The 23,333-nt window shown below is 41.2% G+C and overlaps 2 protein-coding genes across 2 annotated transcripts; one reads left to right on the forward strand and one right to left on the reverse strand.

The window, feature by feature from the left end:
- The first annotated feature begins 776 nt into the window (after nt 1-776).
- Nucleotides 777-16,645, forward strand: LOC136442092 (neurogenic locus notch homolog protein 1-like). The gene is made up of 12 exons (XM_066438715.1): nt 777-1,034; nt 7,748-7,863; nt 9,133-9,336; nt 9,565-9,705; nt 10,013-10,220; nt 11,106-11,260; nt 11,437-11,652; nt 11,980-12,990; nt 13,135-15,153; nt 15,430-15,495; nt 15,757-15,801; nt 16,463-16,645. The coding sequence occupies exons 1-12, from the start codon at nt 982-984 to the stop codon at nt 16,633-16,635; spliced, it is 4,407 nt and encodes a 1,468-aa protein (XP_066294812.1). The 5' UTR covers nt 777-981; the 3' UTR covers nt 16,636-16,645.
- A 2,567-nt stretch (nt 16,646-19,212) lies between these two features.
- LOC136441741 (small ribosomal subunit protein mS40-like) lies at nt 19,213-23,080 on the reverse strand. Its single transcript, XM_066438189.1, has 7 exons — nt 22,948-23,080; nt 22,559-22,727; nt 21,991-22,088; nt 21,709-21,780; nt 21,144-21,210; nt 20,949-21,008; nt 19,213-19,995 (listed from the first exon to the last, which is right to left on the reverse strand). Exons 1-7 carry the CDS (start codon nt 23,041-23,043, stop codon nt 19,901-19,903), a joined length of 657 nt encoding a protein of 218 aa, XP_066294286.1. The 5' UTR covers nt 23,044-23,080; the 3' UTR covers nt 19,213-19,900.
- Between the last annotated feature and the right edge of the window lie 253 nt (nt 23,081-23,333).

Here is a 23,333-nt window from a genome sequence, read left to right on the forward strand (position 1 = left end):
TATGAAACCTCATTGGTTGAATACAGGAATAAAAGACCTGTTGGTCATGATAACATATTTCGTGCCCTCAATTCTTGTTTAAGAAGACTTATGATCTCAAAATTTGAAAATATAGGAATCTTGTTTTTTTGCCCGCCTTGTTTTTTTTTCGCCCTATCTCATTAATTTTGGAGTCTGAGGAGGATGTCATCCATAAAATTTACCTGCTATGGCCTAATATATTAGTTGGAGGTTATTACAAATATTGATGTCCACTACAAGACGCAATCTCAGCTCTCCGGGCAAGTTTACTTGTTACCAATCTTGACCTCCTATGGAAGTTGTGATAAGAATGACAGTTATCACTGATTGGTAACGTTAACATGTAAATACCGGTGACACTTTTATTAAACCGATTCCAAAATGTTGTGTCACCATTCTAATTTTGCAACATTGTTTTCTCCACTCATCACCACACTTCACGGACGGACGATCACTGACACCTTGTTATTGTTACATAAACGTGATTCACACCACGCATTATTCCCAGGTGAGCAAGAACGCACTACCCGTGAGTCACGCAGGTATTTCCGGTATTTCAAACAGTGGGGACAATCCATTTATCTTTAGGGAAGTCATTCGTCTTGACAACTTGCTTCTGGAAAATTGATCAAACAAACTCGAAATAACAATGCGTGTTTCTAGCGTTATTTGATGTCGAAATAGGCCTGGTTGCATTAATGAAAGGTCCCCAAATATGTATATGAAGTTCAATCTTTACCCTCCCCTGAAACAGTAGTGGTCTGCCCCCCTGCGGTAACCTTTAACCGCCGCCCATCCCAGCTGTTTCGTCAGTTGTTGATACACGCCAACGTCTCTCCGCGTTTCGTTATTTTCTTTTTTTTTCCTCGGCCCAATCGGGAGCATGTCGCCGCCGATGTGCGTACAACACCTCGGTGAATAGCAGCTACATCGTTCGGGAGTGATTCTAGGAGAGGAACAATGTCGTGGGCTTTGAGGTTTGCTGTGGTTTTGGCGGCGTGTTTTTGGACAAGGTGAGAGACAACTAAGAAAGTGTGAAGTGTACACATGTCGTACATTTTTCATATCCTGTTATACTGTGGAGTACGCGTGCCAAGCACTGGCTACACCGCCATGGTTTGTCTAGGGAGTGTCTGCTGTTGCATGTTGTTGTTTGATGTGGTTTTATCTGCAAGTATGCCAAGTCGTTTTCACATAAGTGCGATCGCTTTTCTTTCTCAGGCCGTCGTGCGTATCGTATCGTCGGCCCGACGATCAAAAATATTTCTAGCCCATTTTTACAGGCTTGTCAAACATTCCTAAAGCTTATCACACATCTATGTACAGCCTACACAGAAGGAAATTGTTAGAGCCACTTTTGGGCGTGGGTATGCAGAGTTTTGGCAAAAATCGTGGTCACAGCTGTGTGGGGAGGGGGGCGAGATGGTGAGAACATCATGATTTACCCCCACTGGTAACTGCATCATAGCGAGTAATGAATTTGTCACGCTTTTCGGTCCGGGGATCAGATTCAGGTCATTTTTGTCATTAGAGAAACCTTGATGCCATTTAGAGAAACAAAACCCTCACTGTTTGGGGGCACCAATCCACTGTATAGCTATGACAGCACTGTAAAATTGTGTTAAGTTATATTTTGTGGGGAAAACCTCAAAAGGGAAACTGAAACGTTTCCTGAAATTGAGATTTGATCATTTCTGTTTTGTCACATTCAAGGAAGGAAGCAGGAAAAATCATGGGGGATACGAGCCAGAGTTAACCTTGCACTAACATCCTGTTTTGATGAAAAGATAAAACTGAGGGAAAAGGGGAAATGTTAATCTCCAAGCAGATGTAGCTGCAAAATCGAAGTGTTTCATTCAAGCTTCTGCTTCCAGTAGAAAGGACCGCTGCTCCGTGGAATTGTGAGCTAGAGAAATCTTATAATTTTGCCTTAAATTTTTAGTTTTAACATCTGTATCTATATCTGCAGTGCTTGAAGATTAAGAAAGGGGTACTTTACACCGGTTTCTTTATTGAAGTTATTAAATAATCTCAGGTGAATATGACCCGCCACACTTATCAGAAGAGCCAGGGTCTATCCAGTACAGCATACAAAACTGGTGTGTTGACTGTTATGCCCTGTGGGGTTTTGCTTTTAATGGGAACGAATAAACAAAGAAGGAGATAAACTTTGGGAGTTTGAATGACCTAGGGACAAACAGGATTGGCAAAAAGGGAGGGTGTACATTTTCAAGTGTTTTCTCTCTCCATCATCACTAGCCTGGATGCCAGACCCCCAAAATATCTCTCTAAAACATACCCGCACAATACATATTTTAGAGTTTGGGGTTCTGGCATCCAGGCTACATCATCGCTCATTACCTACCAAGCCCAAGAACTTTATTCTACCCTATCATTCAAAGTTTGTCCACAGAAAGCAAATCTATTGACTGATGGAACCAAAATTGTTTGTTTTCCTTGCATTACAGCTGGGATTTTCAGTTGCCACAGGAGTTACAGCCTCTCACAAGTGGTATTTACAGAATATCACATTCCTTTTCCCCAAGTACCCATCAACTGTCCAAATGTCTGTTGTTTCTTCAGCAGACCACATTGCCAGACCACAGCTGACTTCTGCTAGGGACCGTACAGTAATCTTGAAGGGGAGGGTTGGCGTGCAGATAGGGAGGGTCTTAGCATAATTTTAAACCTCTGCAAACATTTCACCATTTATACAGTCATTTTTTTTCAAGCTATATAAATTTAAGTTATGAAAGTTGTGTCAATTCTACTTGTATTCGTACCAGTTCGTTTCCATCGCTAGATGTGCAAAAGTTAGTTGTGACAGGTCGTTCAATGTAATATAACCAGCTGCTGTCTGGTTGCGTGCCCGCAAAGCTTGTGTATAACGCAGAAGGGTGATTATTATATTATACAATGTATACAGAGCGGAAAAGCCATAATTTTCACCTGATGGAGTAAGTGCCTCTCCCACTAGCACAACATTAGGGTAGAACCTGCTTGAGATTTGAACCCAGACCCTTTGATTTCACCCCTCCCTCATGTACAATCCCTGGCAAAGATGTTACAGAATATGATGGAGTGTTTCCAACTCCATCCATGGTCTGCTGGCTTCATTACTCTGTCTGCTGACTACCTGCAGAGATGGAAATGTCACAGAGAGAAACTTGTTGGCACAAGAATGTCAACAGGTGCTAGTGTAAATTATGATCTTTTTTTATGCCAATTTTCTTCTGTAAATCATAAAAGAAATGTTTGCGGAGGTTTTATGTTTGGGCTTGGAGATAGTGTTGTCCTAATAATGCTCTGTCAATGTGTCATTCATTGTATGACTATATCATAGTTGTGTCAACTGCGATCGACCTAAACATGTAGCAAATAAATTGTTTCCCTTTCCACTGCAAAATTTAAATTACATGTAGTTCTTAGTAAGTTGAGCCGTAACTGTTACACTAGTGAGTTTATTACTGTAAATGCAGAAATGTTCTCTGGGATTTAATTTTGCGACAGCAGGGAGAAAATGGAGTGTTCATGGTGGTTTTGAGTTTGCCTTTTAAACAATAGTAGAGCTACAGTCACACAATGGAAAGGCTTTTCGCAGTGGTTTTAAGTTTGCGGTAAAGAGTTCACGATGAACATAAAACCACCGTGAACATTTCTGCATTTACAGTAACATATTCAAAAACTTGAATGTCAGAAGTAAGTACTTGAATGAGGCACCCTACAAATAGGAACAAACTTTGTGTGGTCCAATTTACAAGTTCCCCAAACAATATAAGGATTAAAGGAAGTCCAAACAGGGTGGTTTCCATTGCAGAGAAAATATTTGTTCTATTTCTGGTCAAGTTTATCCTTTCCTTCCAGCCAAAGGATAAACAGTACTCAGAGCCATTAATAAGGATCATTTCCTCCTCTTGGGGAACCCACTTGACTTTGAAGATTAATTAGCTTGCGTTGCAAACTGCTAATTTGGACATGTTTCCTCCTACTATGCCAGGGTTGTCTCCAGGACCCGTCCCTCCATCCCAGGACGGAAATTTGCTTGTCATGACAGAAAGAAATTTTAACAGAAAGAAATTCCGTCAAAAATCTTAGATTAATGACTTGAAATAATGACAATGTATTTCCCTAATTGACAGAATTAACAAGGAAATTTAACAACATGGGCTCCCAAACAATGAGTTGGACGGAAAAAAGATTGAAGCTGGAGACAGCACTGACTCATTTATGCGCATAATTTTTAGATAGCTATGATCAGCTGTCCGGATATAGGATCTGCCATGAAGGTTACTAAGGGTTTATATATAGTATTGACAATTATTTCTGCCTATCTATCTTTCTTTTGGTTGATGCATGCTTTTCTCATGATGAGGAAACACATAGGAGGGTCTGCATGGGGGTGGGAGGGGTGCTGACCTGGCAAATTGATCCAGGCAATTTCGTAGACATACCGTGCTATAGATTTGACTGTCTCAATTGACTACTGCTTGGAGTGTAGTATATCTAGGCTAGAGCGAAGGGGGGGCTTCCTGAATTTAGCGTAGAGCGTAGGGAGGCTTTCTGAATTTAGCGTATTACGTAGCCGGCCCTCCGAATTTAGCGTAGAGCGTTGTCGGGACCCCCCATGCAGGCCCTCCTATATAGGAGTGAGGTTTATAAAAAGATTGAAAGCAACAAATTGCCAAGAGGGAAGGCATCAACATTTTTTTCTGTCAGCAAGCATCTCAACAGGTGCCATGTTTGATTATCTAGAATGTGTTTGGGGACAGCTTTTAAAACTGTTTATTTTACTTGCTAATTCCTTAATGCATGGACTGGCTACTGTCTCTTATCACTCTATCACTGTTTCTGGTTCGACCAGTATCAGCAGTATGCTATAAACATTTTATTTGTGTAATGATTAAATTTGTGGAATTCGTACCTATCTATGTGTTATTACCTCGAACAACGGAACAGAATATACATGTACTTCATAATCATGCATACGTACAGTTTGTATTTGATCTTTTTTTTCATAGATTTTATTTAAGTGTAACTTGTTTTGAGGTACTGTGACTCTTGAAATGTTGGCATTGGTTAAATGATTTTCACTGTGACATCTTCACCACAACATCACGACAGCGGGAATATGCATTTCCATTGTATTATGGTACTTTATCATGTACTCTACTAAAGAATTGTTACAACCACAAATTTAACAAGAGTTCCGCGACCTCATATCTCCATGAACAAGTCTATTTATGCAAATGACTTGCACATTTACATAATATATGCTTTATCTTAAACACCTTTATCTTACTTAAACATGTTGCAATATTGACAGTCCTATAATTTTCAAATTTGATGAATTTCTGTGTTTTTGCATTAATTATGCAAATCAGGAAATTATTTGCATAATTGGTATCTGTTGATGCTCCACTTTCCATAAAGCACATATGTTACATGTATTTGAGTCTTATAATGGAAAACACAGCAAATATAGATTTCCCTCATTATCTATGCAAATTAAGTCCCAATTAGCATAATTTGCACTTCATTGTGTATATCTCTGTCTAAGCTACCTGCATACTAAATATCATGGAAATCCGTTGTTCCTTTGTTTAGTTATTCTCCTTAGAAGATTTTCACAATAACGCCCCTGCAGTTCCAGAGCAAGCTGCTAGGGGGCCCAAACCTACACCACTTCTTAATTACATCACAAGCTATCTCCCACCCAAAAATCAAGACCACAGCACCTCCAGGTCAAAAGATACAAAAATTGAAGTTCTGCTGCAGTACCAAGGTCACATACCAGGGGGCCCAAAATCGACCCTGACCTTCGGCTTCACAACACCCGCCCACATACCAAATATCATTGTAATCCATCAAGAGGTTCTTGAGTTATGCTGACTACAAGAGTCCGGAAACACAAACACAAACACACACACACACACACAGACATGCCAAAAACAATATCTCCATTTTTCATGGAGATAAACACTGCAAAAACTCCTTTCCTCTCCGTGGCATCCCTGCAAAAATAAATTGATTTACGGTACATATATTTGCAGCTTCCTCAGATGCTAGTCACAATTTTGGCATGCTGTGACTGCAATGCTGTATACACATTTCCCAAATGCCACGTCTGCCCTCGGCTTCAAAAGGGTTAAGTGCCAAGATGTCAGAAACTGTTATTTCTCAATCTCTCCTTTCCTGTACCCTGGCCCTTGATTGAGTACAATGTGTTCGGATCTGTTCCAACATTGTCACAATGCCAACTTTGAAGTTGGTCTGTAAAAGAAAACAGAGATGTCTAGCAACAACCTGTCAAAATGTGTTGCAAGGTAAAGTGATAGTTACCATGCACCAAAACAGTTACATGGGGAATGTTGGGCTTGTTCCCAGAAGTATTATCTTACTGGGGGTAACAATAACTAACATGCTTGCCATTGATGTGCTAGCTTCAGTCTCCAGACCACCAAGCTTCCTACAACGTGACTTTGCGAAGTAATTATCTGACAACAACTTCAGGTTCAAGGATAGGGCATGTACATACATGTCTTAAAATGATCAAATGAGGCAGCTGTTATAGATAAACAAATATTTCAGCTGCTACTAACTGATTGAAGGCCAAATTTTGCATACTTGGGCCCAACTGCAAGGTCAAAGACGGACAAGAGCTCAGGCACGCTGTTAGTCCAGAATATGAACATATTTGGGGGTTTGCCCAAGACTGAGAGAGACTGAGAGCATGTAAAGGTCAACTGACGGTTGTTACTATGAGCTCGGGTATCAGAGTAAAACCTTTCAAAGCCTGCCTCAGAAATCTTTTAAAAGCTTTATACTACACTGGCCTTTTGTAAAGCTAGTAGATCATAGTAGTTGGGATGAGAGGGATCTTGTGAGGGGGGTTGCCAGGATAAGTTTTAAAATATTGTTTTCTGTGAACTAGTGTAAATGCACTTAACTAGCAATCTGGAATTAGGAAATGGAGGGTGTGAAATGTTACGATGAAAATAAAGTTTACTAATGTTTCACATAACCCCTCAAATGGGGATTTGATTCCTGTGCCTTCTCTTAGCAGATTGTATGGTCACCTTCAAAGGGTAGTGACCATGCTGTATCAACAGTGTGGTTATAAGATAAACAGTTCAACTTCTACTAACTTGTAGTGTGAGATCACAATATGTCACTTTGTAGAGCACGCAGTTGGAATATCTGTTTACAGGAAAAGTTAACAGTACATGTTTGTTTTTTAACACAACTTATTTTAAGTTGAGCAACAGTGGTTAACATTTCAGCTGGAAGATTTATCAGTAATACTAGTAATCTCTTTCTATATTACCGGTATAAACCAGATAGTGAGTGTGAGTGTATACCTGGGACGTGATAATGTTTGATGCTGGTGTTCCAGACTAGTCTGTATTTTATGGGTCACCTGAAGTAATATTTGCTATGACTTCTATCCTGGAGGGACATTTCGGGTTGTGCTACAGTTTTGACTGTGACCCATAGTCAGGCTGGTACACACATGTGTTGTATTCTCCCTCTCTCTAACTTTGTTCTTGAAGTCTTGCTGTTGTCTGTAAATGGCTTTTTGACATCTACAACACCATTGACATCATCAACGCTCTGTGATAGACATCCAAGAAAGAAGGAGTCTTGCTGTCAATTTCTATGCAGCAATTAATAGCATGTGTCACTGATGTAACCCATTGTTTACCCCATGTGTTTCCTTGTGTTCCAGATTTGATGTGTTCCAGTGCCAGTCCATAGACACCTGTGTATCAAACAACTGTACCAACGGCGCCACATGTGTCAGCAGCAACTCCACATCAAACTATACATGCTTATGTCCTGAAGGTGAGCAATTAGTACCAGTTTTCCTAGCTAAGGCCACACCAATTTAATTTCTTGGTTAACAGATTTTTCTTTAATTTTAGCAACAACAAAAAATCATTAGAACAAAAGGCTGGGGTGAAAACTTGCACCTGACCCTGTTCACTCCCTGAAATTGTGTGCACCAAAGTACAAACTTTCCTCTGAGATTCTGTTTTCCTGTTGATTTTCCAATCTAGCATTTTTTTTTAAATTCCGTTAACCAAGAAATTAAATTGGTGTGGCCTAAGTGTTAACTGTGTATTGAACTTGGAGTGAAGAACATTCTCTTGAAGTAAAGAAAAGTGCCCTGAGTTATGTATTCTCTGGTTCCAGCCGTAAACTTACTAAAGTGTTCTGTATCTGTATCTGTGTCTGTATAACCGCCCTTCAGCATAACACACCAGCTTTGATATTTAATGGAAAAGAGTCAACTGTAAATCTTGAAATATTTGCAGCAGTTTTATTTTCATGTGACCTCTTTCCCACAAAATCATAATGCCTCAAATATATGTGTTTTTGCGCTGCAAGGTCATTTTGACCGTGAACTTATAACTCTGGAAAAACCTCCTTTCTTCTCCTACTACGAAATTTAAACCACAGCAAAATTAAATGGGTTTACAGTTACTGTTGTGTGACATGAACCCATGATACACTTCTTTGGTCATAAACCACTTGAGAAGGTACAGAGGTCAGATGTAAATGTTGATACCGTATTACCTTATCATAGAAGGTAAACAGAGAAACCATATGCCTAAATGTAAACATACCTTGGTGTTGATGCAACTTTACATCATTCAGGACAAATAAAAAGTTCATAACGCATTTGTAGAGTATACACCAAAATTGCTGTGTCAATAACTAGAAGCTGGTTTATCCAGACTTTAAAAAATGTTCGTCCCATTGTCACTTGATCCATCTGTTCTGCAAAATAGAGATTTGTAGCCAATGAAACTATTTTTCTCAATGTAAATTCTGTATCTGTATCTATATAGCCAGGAAATTGCCATTCGACATGACACACCAGCTTTGCAAGCATGCAGCGCCGCAACAGCTGGTTATATTACACTGAATGACCTGTCATACCTAACCTTAGCATTCTAACTGTAAGCATTGTTTCTTTAGGTTACATAATAGACTTCTGTCAGAGTACTGACTATTGTACCAGCAGACCATGTTATAACAACAGCAGCTGCTGGTTATATTACACTGCACACTTTGCATGTCGTCTGACTGTAAGTGTTGTTTCTTTAGGGTACACAGGAGACTTCTGTGAGAGTACTGACTATTGTGCCAGCAGACCATGTTATAACAATGGCAGCTGTGTGAACCAGCCGGGTGGTTACAGCTGCAGCTGTTCCTCGGGCTACCTAGGACAGAATTGTGAGGCAGTCGTCAGCCGCTGTGCCACGGACAACCCCTGTCAGAATGGTGCTGTGTGTCAAGACTTGACACAAGGTCAGTGGTTGGTCTTCTGACAGAAAATAGAAAAATGTCATCACTCCTAAGGTGTCGCCAAAAAATGGACTGATTGTTTTTTAGGTGCTATGCCTTCAGGATAGGATCAGATGTAATAAGAATGATATTCTGCTAAAAGTCATTTTATGATTTGACACTGCATGAAAATCCTGAAGATCTTTTTTGTTATAAGTGAAAATGGATTGCAATGTTCATGTTTTCTGCTAGGTGGCTACCAGTGCTTCTGTAAGCAGGGCTACTTCGGAGAGAACTGTTCACGGGAGATCAACGAATGTGCCTCAAATCCCTGTGGCAACAACGAAACCTGCCACGGCCTTGTCAACGGTTACGTCTGTCAGTGTCCAATAGGTGAGACTCTTACTTGTGACTTAGTGATTTCATACTTGTGATTTCATAGTTTAGCGGTATATTTCGTAATGTATTGTAGAGTATTGGCGTGTTTAGTCAAATGAATAATTCTATGTCACTCATAATCTACAATTAATTGTTGGTTTTACTGAAGAAAGGTCATAACCACTAGCTTTAACCCTTACCCAGCTAAGCCCCATTTATGCTCCTAAATTTCGTATTGATTACAGCAGGACTCAGTAGTGATAGGGTTAAAATGTTGGTTCTTGGTTACATTTTTTTCCAAATTTGATTGAATTTATCACAGGTGCCACCAATACCAGCAGCTGTGAAACTGACCCTTGCACCTGGAACAGGTGCGAGAACGGTGCCACCTGTTCCAGTGTAGGTGAGATTTATCTCTGTGGGTGTGTGGAGGGGTTCCTGGGACCCAACTGTGAGGAGAACATTAATGACTGCACCAACACAACCTGTCGGCCATATGAAGTCTGCACCGACCTAGTGGCTAACTACAGGTAAGATTGCTGCAGTGTTTCCACTGCTTTTACCCTATCATAGCGTGGCGCATATTGTGGCGTCTGTGTGGCATAGTGGCAGAGCATCCGGCTATGAACCAATGAGACCCAGGTTCAATCCCCAGTGGAGTACCCAGACATGTCCGGACATGCACCCAGACGTTGTGCTCTTGGGAAAGGCACATATTTCCCATGTCCTAAGCCCAGAAATAGGGTTTGTGTTGGCGTTAGGAAGGGCATCCAGCCGTAAAAACTCTTGCTACAAAAAAGACTTGCACTTGATGAGGAGTTCTGGGGCTCTCCCATCCATGTGTAAGCAGGTCCAACCCCCATATGATGGGGAATGAAAGACGCAAAATTGGATAGAGAGATAGAGAGAGCATCAATACCATGACAGGGAAGCCTGCCATCTTTCTGAAAAAGTGTCAGACTTTTGCTGTTGACATACACTTTGTAACATATTTCATTACAGACTGACAGAAAAGATAGCAATTTTAAGAAATACCATTAGCCCTGCTCAAAATGATGGGAAATCGAAGAGAAAGTGAGAAAGTGGCAGAATTTAGCTATCGACTTACACTGTGTTATCTAATTCAGACTGATGAAAAGGCAAGTTTCTACTGCCATTAATCTAAAACCACACTGTTCAAATGTTTCCTGAATTATGCTAATGCCTTGGAAACAAAGATATTGAATGAGCATATAATTGATGAAGATAAAGAAGATGAAACAAGAAACTCCTTATAACTTATAATACAACATCTTATCTACAGTACAAGTCATGATTACAATTGTCATAGCAAATGTGACCGAGTACATTACTATAACCTATAGATTATCTATAGAATCTGTCTAACTCTATCCACTCTATCTACCCTGTTCCAGCTGCTCTTGTCCACCTGGTAAGACTGGTGCCCAGTGTGAGGCTGACCTGGACTCCTGCTGGGCCGACCCATGTCTGAACGGGGGTGCCTGCTCACCTGTTCCCTCAGCACAACATGGGACAAACTACACTTGCAACTGTACAGACGGCTTTTTAGGTAGGTTTACTGTATTTAGGGAAAGACCTTTCCTTCCTAAATATTTCATTAGATAAAGATAGTCGAGCTTTTAAAAATTTGATAAATCATCAGTGTTGAAACTGTCTCTTGAGAAATGCTTCCTATAGATTTCTGATATATATTTCCAGGATAAAAATGATGCATTTTATACTCCTTTTCAGGTCCAAACTGTGAAGGGGACATCAAAGAGTGCCTGTCCTCCCCCTGCCAGAATAATGGGACGTGCCAGGAGTCCACAGGACAGGCAGGCTTCACCTGTCAGTGCCCTGATGGTTACCTTGGCAACCTCTGTGAGATCATGCTCAGTGCAGTGAACTGTAGTGTCCAGGACCCATGTGAAAACAATGGGACATGTGTGGACACACCACAAGGTATAAACATTGAGGGGTTTAGAATTCTGTAGCTAACTTTTAAAAGTCTCCTATGAATTGTACAACCACTGACAGTCTTGCCTGCATGTAATATATACCACATGGGTTTAAGAGTCTAGTGGTTATACTTGAAATCTTCTCATTTTATGAAATATATAGGCATAGTGACACACTGTTTGACAGGATAAGATAAGTTTTCTTCTCAGCAAATCTTTTACCATATCGTTCACAGTAATTCTATAGTACAATGAAAAATATACACGAATTCACTTTCTTATCTTCAAAGATGTTTGCTTTCTCTCACAATGACTATGTTTGTTTCCATAGGTAGAAACTGTACCTGTACTTTGGGATGGGAGGGGGGCACGTGTCAGAATGATGTGGACGAGTGCTCCACCTCACCCTGTCTACACAACGGTGTCTGCGAAAACCTTCCCGGTACGTACCGCTGCATTTGTCTACCGGAATGGACCGGTCAGAACTGCCAAGAGGATTTCCTGGAGTGTGCCTTGGCCCCCTGCCTGAATAATGGAACGTGTCAGGAGGGGGTTGGAACCACTTACAACTGCAGCTGTGAGGAAGGGTATTCTGGAAAGAACTGTGAGATCGTCGGTAACGCTACTTTAGAGTGTAGCTCTTCGCCATGTATGAACAATGGTACATGTGTGGAAAATGGAGCGGATATGTACACATGTAACTGTACGGACGTGTTCGTAGGACAAAACTGTGAAACTCCACAGAATGTGTCAATGGTGTGCACATCAAATCCTTGTATGAACAATGGTACATGTATGGAAAATGGAACTGAAATGTACACATGTAACTGTATGGACGGGTTCATAGGACAAAACTGTGAAACTCCAAAGAATGTGTCTATGCCAGTGTGTGCATCAAATCCTTGTAACAACAATGGAACGTGTATAGAAAATGGCACTGAAATGTACACATGTAACTGTACAGAGGGGTTCACAGGGCAAAACTGTGAAACTCCACAGAATGTTTCTACTGTGTGCACATCAAATCCTTGTATGAACAATGGTACATGTCTAGAAAATGGCACTGAAATGTACACATGTAACTGCACAGAAGGGTACACAGGAGAAAATTGTGAATCTCCACAGAATGTGTCAGCTGTTTGCATGCCAAATCCTTGTGAGAACAATGGAACTTGTCTGGAAAACGGCACTTCTGCTTACACCTGTAATTGTACAGAGGGGTATGAAGGAAGGAACTGTGAGTTAGAGAATGAGTGCCTGTTATACCAGCCTTGCCAAAATGAGGGAACGTGTGAAGATCAAGTGGATGGATACAACTGTACCTGTACTGCTGGTTTCCAAGGTTAGTTATTCTTTCTACTGTATACATGTGTTTTGTTAATGCCACTTACTATGATGTAGATTTGTCTCTTTTGTAAAAAGTATCAAAAACGTATTGTAGATATGCTCCAATTTTTCTCACAATCCTTTTTTTTACCTCACACAGGTGTGAATTGTGAAACACCTGTTGCCACCTGCAATGCCAGTCTGTGTCAGAACAACGGCACCTGCAACGGATCAGCTGCAAACTTCACCTGTGCGTGTCCAGATGGGTTCACGGGTACATACTGCGAGACAAGCCCAGAGACAGTTCAATCCTGTGCAAGCCAGCCCTGTGAAAACAATGCAACATGTAACGAATCTGATGCCGGTTTTACTTGCACTTGCGCCGAAGGGTATACAGGGTTGCAGTGCGAGAGCATTATCGACATGTGTGCCCTGGACAACAACACAAGCCCATGTGATAACAACACGAGCACCAACTGCACTAGTATTTTCCCATCCGACTACAACTGTACATGCATTCCCGGCTATACCGGCAAAAACTGCAGTGAAGAGGTAAATGAGTGTGACAGTCAAACATGTTTGAATAACGGGACATGCCAGGACATGGTTGGGGGCTTCGTGTGCATTTGTCCTGAAGGCTTCAACGGTACATACTGCGAAAATGTCCTGAGTATGTGTCAGCTAAACCCTTGTAATGAGAACACGACTCTAAATTGTACCGATGTTTCCCCTGGAGAATACAACTGTTCTTGTCGACCGGGCTATACTGGTAAAAACTGTAGCATCAATATCGATGATTGTAACAGTCAGTCTTGCCAGAATGGAGGATCCTGTGTAGATGGGGTGGACTCCTTCTCTTGCCAGTGTGCTGATGGTTACTTAGGGGAAACATGCGAGATTCTAGACCTATGCTTCACACAGCCATGTGAGCATGGGGGTAACTGCACGCTAAGTCAGGACTATCAAAACTACACATACTCCTGTACTGAGCAGTACTTTGGAACAAACTGTAGCATGTATGACTATTGCCACAATGTGACCTGCCAGAATAATGCAACCTGTGGCATTAACGGTACAGGGTTTTTCTGTGAGTGCCTGCCGGGTTATGTTGGAGAGTTCTGTGCAGTATTTGACAACTGCTTGGCACAGCCGTGCGTACATGGAATGTGTCAACTCCTACCCGACGGCTACAACTGCAGCTGTGAACCGGGCTACGAGGGGACGAACTGTGAAAACGACATCGACGATTGCGCATCCAACCCGTGCGAAAATGGAGCGACCTGCGTCGAGAGCGGTAGCGATCCAAGCGGGCTGTTCTACCTTGGGTACAACTGCACCTGTGTGCCTGGCTTTGTCGGCAGTAATTGTGAAAACGAGACCAACGAGTGTGCTAGCAATCCTTGTCTCTATGGGGGTACTTGTAGTGATCTTGTTAACGGTTACAACTGTACATGCTTGCCAGGTTTTGAAGGCGACACCTGTGAGTTGGACAGAAGAGGCTGTGATTCCAGTCCGTGCCTCAACGGCGCCACTTGTGAAGAAGTTGACGCAGTGCTCGGTACATACAACTGTCTCTGTCCTTTCGGTTTCAACGGGACTTTGTGCGAAAACAACATCGATGACTGTGAACCCAACCGTTGCTTGAATGGTGGCATCTGTGTAGACCTCATCCATAACTTTAACTGCACGTGTCCCGAAGGATATGGTGGACATGTTTGTCAGGACACCATCAACTCGTGTTCGCAGTCCCCCTGCCAAAATGGCGGAACGTGCCACTACATCGGGGCATGTACGTGCGAGGATCCCAACTACCAGCCACCAGAAGTGATCGCGTGCGGAGAGCACAACGAAACGTGCCAGAGAATAGCTTGCGAAAACGAACCACTGAACACGTGTGAAGTAAGAACTACATCGTACGAGTGCCAGTGTGTACCGGGCTACTCGGGTAGTGACTGTGAATTAGAGACAAACGAATGTAGCTCCAATCCTTGCCAAAACAATGGCACATGTACAGACTTGTTAAATGCCTTCTCCTGCAATTGTAACGGAACAGGCTACAATGGAGAGGTGTGTACTGTTGATGTAGATGAGTGTGCAGTTGCGGAAACATGTGAAAACGGAGCGACCTGTGTCAACTTTGCAGGTGGTTTCAGCTGCCTGTGTCCTGTGGGATATGAAGGTGAGGTGTTGCCAAAAATTCTACACTATGAAAAGTATGATTGTATTGGACAGAAATTTTGTTAAGATATAAACTGGCACTAGAGTACTTGCGTTGGCTGAAACCTTTTGCTCTAGTAGGTGTGCTTAGCTATAAAAGGAGCTGTAGCAAGACTGCATTGCACTTTCAGCTGTCGAAAAAGTATTATGCAAATCGTCTCCAGCATTATGCTACGAGGTCAACAAAAGAGAAAAGCTGCCTTTAAATTAAAGTCTTCCTTTCCCTTTTTTTCTGCAGGTAGCATATGTGCGGAAGAGAGCCCAGGTCCAGCTGCTAATGCCACGGATCCATTTGTTTACATAGGTAAGAAGCTTCTAACCCAATTTAAACATGAATATGTTGAATCTCAGTGTATTCTTGTTTCACAAGAAGTAAAGACAAACAAATCTACTTATCTGTCACTATGAGTTGTAATCTGAACAAAAACCAGATTTGTTTTGATGATCTGAAGACTATAAATTTTTGATGAATTATGCCTATACTGTCTGCATACTTTCTCCTGTATATTCTTTATGATGCACTTGGTGGTTGATTTGGTGTCTTTTTTTCTCCTCTTCTTCCCAGTTATTGCAGAGCAACTCCATTTCCTTTCCCTCTTTCTGATGATAGGTTGGTACCCCGGGCCCATGACCACCCTTTTTTCCTCTTGTTCCCTTCATGTGCATGATGCACTATACATGCATGCCATTTGTGCATGTCTCAGGATCTGACATAATGTGGACTTCTCCATTTTAATTTTTTGTATGCAAAATTTTGTAAAGCATTTTGAACTCAATGCATGTTTTCACTATGATTAGCGATAGCAAATAGCTTTTAGACAGCTCTTTGGTATACGTAGTGGATGGTTTTTACTTTCAGTGACATGGTTATAATACACAAAGCATTCAATTAGGTTTCCAAATACATTTATGTGTACAGAATAGTATTTGAACTATATTTCCTCACCGTTGCCCTATCCTGGAGCAGACATCCATAAATTTAAAGTATTTCGCGACATGTTCTTTGATAAGGACCAGGTAGCTAGTTACGGATAGATACAAGGCAACACTTTAGCAAAGAGGCTGCCATTATCTTGCACAGAGGGTTTGTGTGTAAAGATAATGAAAATTGCAACTGATTTAACGTATTGTAAGATATTTGATTCAAAAATAACTTTGATATATTGTATTCTAACCTATTCCTATTATATGGCATGTCGGTAGGGCATTTTGTCTTTCCCTTCTTCTGGAGAAAGCAGTACAAAAAACTTATGATCGTTCTCGTCTTGCAGGGATTCCCATCATCCTGGTTCTGGTGCTGGTTGCCGCGGCGACCATCTACGGGTGCCGGTACGCCCGTAAGGTCCGGCGCATGAAGGGGAAGTACAACCCAGCCGCTGCGGAGATGGAGATAGGAACTCCTCTAGAGATGCTGGACCAAGATACAGAGGAGAGACTTATATAGTCACGCAGGAAGAGAGAACTATACAGTAAAGCCCCTGTCACACATTCAGGACATCCCCACACTTTGCCCCAGACCACCCTCCAAGCTAGTCTCTACCAGACTAACCACGCCAGCTATAGGGAGAACATTTGCCGGGGGAGTTTGGCCATCGAGGGTTTCATTCGCCTAGGATGGCATATTTGTCCCTCTCTCCGTAGCCAACTCCCTTAGCATACTATTCACTCTATTTGGCCAATTTCTACTATTTTCCCAGCCATTCGCGGGGCCTGGTAGAGACTACCTCCAAGTAAAGTCTCTGCTGGGTTGGGAGAATCTTTGAATTCATCCCTTCCTAGCTCCAATTTGTCCCTTTGATGCCGTCCAAGCAGAACATGACTTTCCCAACTGTCACGGATGACTTTAAATGACAAGTAGGCAACCTTGCAAACCACCTCCCAACCACAGAGGGATGACCTTGTACACCACTAACTCCCAAGCATGGTCTGGCAAAAGTTGGGAGGCCAGGTCGGCTCTGTGTGACGGGTTTAACGCAGGCTCCTGTCAACCATGTTCTGTTCTGACCTTAGGTGAAAGGTTATATGGATGGGAGGTATATTGAAATGACCACTTCTGTTTTGTTGATTTGCAGCTTTAGGTTGTTAGCTACTGGAAGTCAAGGTATACAGGGGAATTGCTGTAAAGCAAGATGGTTCAAACTATTTCATTTTACATAAACTAGATGTTTTCAAACATATAAGTGTCAAGCTTAAAGTAGGAGGTTACAGATGTGATGACAAAACATCTTGGTTAAAACTCCAAAGTGCAATTTATACATATTTGCAAAAGAATCTGTTATTTATTCAAGGTTTATTTGTGACTTATAAGGAAAATGCTGTTGCTCTTCTTGTACAGAGCTAGTTAACAGAATTCTTTCTTTCTGTAAGAATCATTTTGAAAGAAGCTATTTTTGTACATATCCAAAATGCCTGTGCGGTGAGCGTTAGGGAATGCTAGCTATTTTATTTGACTTTGACAGCTGTAGCATCTGGTATGGCAATGAAGGACACCCCCAAGTGTTTAGGGGTGTACCACATGGGGAAACCACATTAGGGAGTCATGTAGGGGTCATGACATCAGGTCATGGTAGCCAACTGTCAGTCTTCATTCTAGACTCCATAGGATAGAAAAAAGGTCTCACTAGAAGTTGACAAGTAAATAGGCCTTTTTTTCCATGTGTTGTTATTGGTCTATTTGATGGCCAGTCTGCATATATATTCTTAAAGCATGTCTTGATTGGAAGACTAGGCTGGGAGTCAGTGAAATGCTTTGAAATTTCAGGCCAGTGAAGAGTTGATTTGGGCCAGTGGAAATGACCACATGCTGGCATTATTGAGAGAGTGAATTTTTCAAAACTTGTCGAATGCCGACGGATCTAAATTACTTGTAACGTATAGAGCATGTTGCCAAACTGAGGTTCTACATCTAAATATTAGGGAATATCCTGTTGTGTGAAATACTTTTATCGTTGATCGGCAGTCTATGTTATTGTAAACAGGAAAACATGGTATCACCATAGCCTGTTGCTGGCTGCAGAGAATTTTAACATATCTAACATGTTGCAGATAGTGTTAACATGTGGTGGGGTATATTCCCCAATAATGCGAGGTATATACCAGATGTATATCTGGTATGCATGGAGAGATGCTAGCATATCAGCCATGACGTATAATATGTTGTATATACTGTATATAAGAGTCGGAATATTTTCTCCTGAGAAGGACCAAAGGTTTTTTCTTCTATTTTGTACCAGTAGCTCTATAGTAGTGTAGAAAATGTTGTTGTTATTCCAATGGTCTGCACTATACCATTAGAAGTTATAAGGGTTTTGTAGAATGTGAGCTGACGGTAATTAAGATATCAAGGCAGGTCACTAGAAAAGTGGGCAAGATTTTGTACCTTCCAAGGTTTTTGAAATTTTGTACTTTGAATACAACTTTTCTACGAAGAATGTATCAAACATGGAATTCTCTTTATTGTATTTTTCCTTATGTAGTTTATTGTATCTCTGCATCCAAATTACCTTTGATTATTGGAATGTTGTATTCGAGATTCTCCAAGCTCATCCAAACTATTCTTGATCATGTATGTGTTAGAATATGATTTGAAATACTTCATATTCTATAAAAAAGTTTGGATATCATATCAGCCAGATTCAGAGATTTCAATTGTTTCATTTTTGCCTTTGTCAAATAATCGACATCCTTTGAATGAGATTTTAAAGATTGCTAAAATTTTCTATATGTCAAACTGATTGACAACTGTGCTTCACAGCGATATCATCTACTGCATATCTAGCCTGAAGGGATGCGGATCATGTGTACTGAAAATATGTGCAGCGATGACTTCTACATTTAGCACAAATGGGGGCCAATCCAGGCATCAACGCCCAACACCCCCATAAACACATGACTTGTCAATTGAAGCATTCTGTACATACCAACATGCTTGGGTAATGTCTCTACAGGATGTACAATACAGACTGCAGCTGTTTTAAACCAGTGTTCAGTTACATTTTTAGAAAGACATGAAACCATTGAGTTCTGTAAAGCAATACTGTATGTTTAATAGAGATACAATGTACATACTGTACTACTGGGTGCCAAAGAAGCCGTGTTCTTGAATATTTCTTAAAATGGCATTTGAGAATACACAAGTCGGAGCTACTTAAGTTAAGAGATATTTGTCATATGTATTCCGGTGTTCGTACATATTAGTTCATTTCTGTAACTTTTCTCTCATTTTATTCTTTCTGATCAGGAGAATAAACTGAGAAATTTATTCAGAGTCTACCAAAGTTGTCTTCCTTGTACATATCTGTGGGTCTGCCTCATTGCAGTTCTATGTAAACATGCTAGGTGGTACCAAACTACTAGTACACTAGTACATGGCTAGCCTTGAACTGCAAGGTTGTTACATTTTGAAGATTCATGTGCATCATATAATAAAATGTAGCTTCCTGTTTACATCGTAAAATTTGAACGATATTCCTACTTACTATTGTATCTATTGGGACTGTCAAATGACCATGTGAAGGCAAGAATTTGGTTTCCATGGTCAACTAAATGTTAAGTTATTCTAACAAGAAATTTCCCCAAAATCGCATCAGATTGGCCTGAACAAATTCCTTGCTATCAAGCTGACCAATAGTAATGCCCCGTGCCATAATTATGTCAACTTGATTGACAGTTGCATGTAGATCATTTCAGTAGTGATGCTGCAGGAATGGCTACCCTGTCTTAGTATCAGTTGCAGTAGCAGGATGTTTCCTGAAATACTCCTCATAATCATACTCCTTATGTGGCACTGCGAAGGGGAGAAGACCTGTAGGAAAAGACAAATACATACAGGAGTATTGGAGATTCTTTTTACACAACCGGTAATTCTCACCTGCTGACGTTTCGGTGTCTGTCAGACACCTTCTTCAGAGCTTCTGACTGGAGTACTGCTTCTCACCGCTATATAAGTAGCCAATGTAGGTGGCGCTTTTGCGGCGAGAACGTAATCCCAAACGTGGCTGAGCTTGTATCCCCCCTCGTCTCGGTTCATCACTGGTGATGACTTCCTAATCCATACTGCCTCCTTGACCCAACGAATGCGTCTGTTGTCCTCCCTGTCTATTACTTTGGCTCCCTCCCAGTCAATGACACAGTTGTTTCTAGCAACATGGTCCGAGATTGCAGATTTCTTCTCTTCTTGTTGTGCTTGTCTTTTCTGGGACCTAGTGTACTTGACCGCATCACTGTCGGTAGCTTCCTTTTGATGTTCCTTGAGCCTAGTTCCAAGGGTCCTGCCTGTTTCCCCAATGTATACTTCTTCACAGCTTGCGCATGGGACCTAGCCACGTTTGGGATTACGTTCTCGCCGCAAAAGCGCCACCTACATCGGCTACTTATAGCGGTGAGAAGCAGTACTCCAGTCAGAAGCTCTGAAGAAGGTGTCTGACAGACACCGAAACGTCAGCAGGTGAGAATTACCGGTTGTGTAAAAAGAATCTCCAATACTCTATGTTCTACCAACCTGATGAAATTATTTTCGGAACAAATACATACAATTTTTATTGGTTTAGCTCTCAATTCATCTATGTTGGTGAATGCATAATTTCTTTTTTTACTGACAAAATTTGTCAGTCATCAGTGAGTTATTTCTCAGGAAGGCTGGAAAGGGAAATGGCCGTCGGGTTCAAATTTACTACAAAAAATTATCTGCGAATGAGCTGGACACCCAAGTAAATCATCCTTACATACTTAGAGTGTTAAAGAATTCAAAGGCCTTACCGTGGTCTTTAGCCTTTTCAATTTCCTTAATCAACAGCTTGTGTTTCTTCTGGCAAACACCTGAAAATGACAATGAAAAATATCATGAATCTATCTGAGACTACATGATCAAAGACGTGACAATGATTAAGAGAGAACATAACTTTGTACACATCTGATGGAAAGGATATGTTGACAGTTGTTGAAAAGGCCTACCTGTTCTGAGAACATTTTCCATTTCACCAGTATGGGGGCAGATGAAGTGCTGTAGAAGTTCAACATTCTGAAACAACAGAACATGTTAGTCAACAGTTGGAAATAACTGTCATACTCATGGTATGGGTACTGAATTATCCCTACTCATTCTTCTCCCCAACTTCATTAATACAGCACAAGACGGTAGCAAGGCTTTGGAGAAACATTCATCATGATCAGGGATTAAAACATTTTACATTTCTTTAGCAAGCCACTGTAATACTTGCCAAGTTGCCATCATGGTTAATTTCACATTTACAAATCACAAGTAGCCTACTAGTAGGCTGGTTTGTAGTCATCATCATCCTCAGTGTAAGTCTCAAATATTTCAGCAGACATTGAACTACTAACTATGATTGTTGCTAGGCTGCCATATCAACTGTTTTCTTTTGATATAATGACATGACAAGTACATGGTAGGATCTAGGAGAAGGCTCATAGTGGTACACCATAACAGACTGTGATTCCTGTTGAGATTACAAATGATAAAAAAGTTTTCTATGAGAGTATAGTGAGTCCTACATACCCTGTAGTCTACGACTAGATTCTGATCCCGACAGATAGGACAGGGGTTCCCTGTGGATATCCTCCTTGCTCTCTGCAATGGAAAAAATTCACACAAAACTTTACCACATGGATGAAATACTTAAACAAAACACATTGTCAAAAGATTGCTTGTGCTAAATGTTACAATGAAAAAGACTTCTATGTTGACATGAATAACTAGTGATAACATGAATAACTAGTGATAACTCCAGTGTTGTTGTCTAGAATACATGTATAAGACTTTATGAACAGATTAACTCACAATGCATGTTTTCCGTGTTTTCTGGGGCGGGACACTCCCTTTGTGGTTCCTTACATAGTCCCACCAGACTTCCTTCCCTCTGTAGCGTTCAGCAAATTCTGCAAGAGAATTGTAAACATGTTCCAACTGTCAATGGTTAAGTGAGGGATGGAATTGCTACATGCTTCGAAAGCCCCCAGATGGGGGTTGATACTGACTACCTTTCACCTATTGCTGACACTAACCTTTCGTTCAGGTCATGTGTCAGTGACATAGGCTTTGGTTTGTTTTAACTGGAGAGGGATCAGACGACTGATAGTTGAGTCGTTCTGTGCCAGGCTGAAGGCCTGCCCGACCCTAGCCTGGGACCTCAACTCCCCCCTACTTTGCCCCTGATGGGGCTATTTGGGGGTATCACCGATGTTGATGATCAAAAGGTTGTTGTCGAGTGCTTTACTTTGTGTGCGGAAAAAGTGTAAAAAATTGTTATAATACAGTAAATATTCTTTGAAAGTGTTGTCTATTTCTTAATCTACTGAACATAACTATTGACACATATGGAAGTAAACCAAAGCTATTATTGGTTTACCTGATGATCGAAGATAGCTGACACTCTCCTCCCAGGTTACCACGGGGAGTTCAGACTCCTCTGATCCTCCTCCTTCTGTATCTTCCTCAGCCTCACACCTTACTACTGATGTTCTGGACAGGCCCCGTGCCTGCTGTAGGTAGACTGAGGTGTTCCATCGAGCCTGGACCTAGATATGCAGAAATCGTGGAAAACAGTTGTAGCGAGACAGAAGTCTGTCGTAATTTTCGTAGATGTGGAAAATAAGATTTTCGTGTTTGGTCATAAATCTATTTTTGAGTAACTGAGAAGTTGTGCTCGATAAAAGTAAGATAAAAGTGGCCTTGGCAACCAGGCATTGTCTGAAGCGAGGATAATACCAGACTCTAAAAGATGAAATCAATCCTTACCTGCGTCGTTAGCTTTCTCTGGTGAGAAACCGCTTGCCAAAGAGGATAAACTCTTCGTGAAAGTTGAGTGGCCACAAATCTGATAGGCGCAGCCATCTTAGAAAAAAATATCGGTCCCAACTCTCGTCTTTTCTCGCAAAAGTCTGCAAAGTCTCGCGGAAAAATCACGTGAACATTACCCGCGGTTTGCATCACGTGATGTTAGTCATGTGACTATGACGTCACTGAGAATTTTGGAGAAGAAAGGTGGGTAGAGGTCGCCATTTCTTTGTGCTTCTCGAATTCGTCGTTTTCTCTTCATTTGTGCGCCGGAATTCTTCGTTAGGTAAAAATTACCGTTGTGAATTGTTCTTTATAGCATTGAGTATCTTTTGTGTGTGTCTTTG

The sequence above is a fragment of the Branchiostoma lanceolatum genome, chromosome 9 (assembly GCF_035083965.1).
Source record: "Branchiostoma lanceolatum isolate klBraLanc5 chromosome 9, klBraLanc5.hap2, whole genome shotgun sequence".
Taxonomy (NCBI): Eukaryota; Metazoa; Chordata; class Leptocardii; order Amphioxiformes; family Branchiostomatidae; genus Branchiostoma; species Branchiostoma lanceolatum.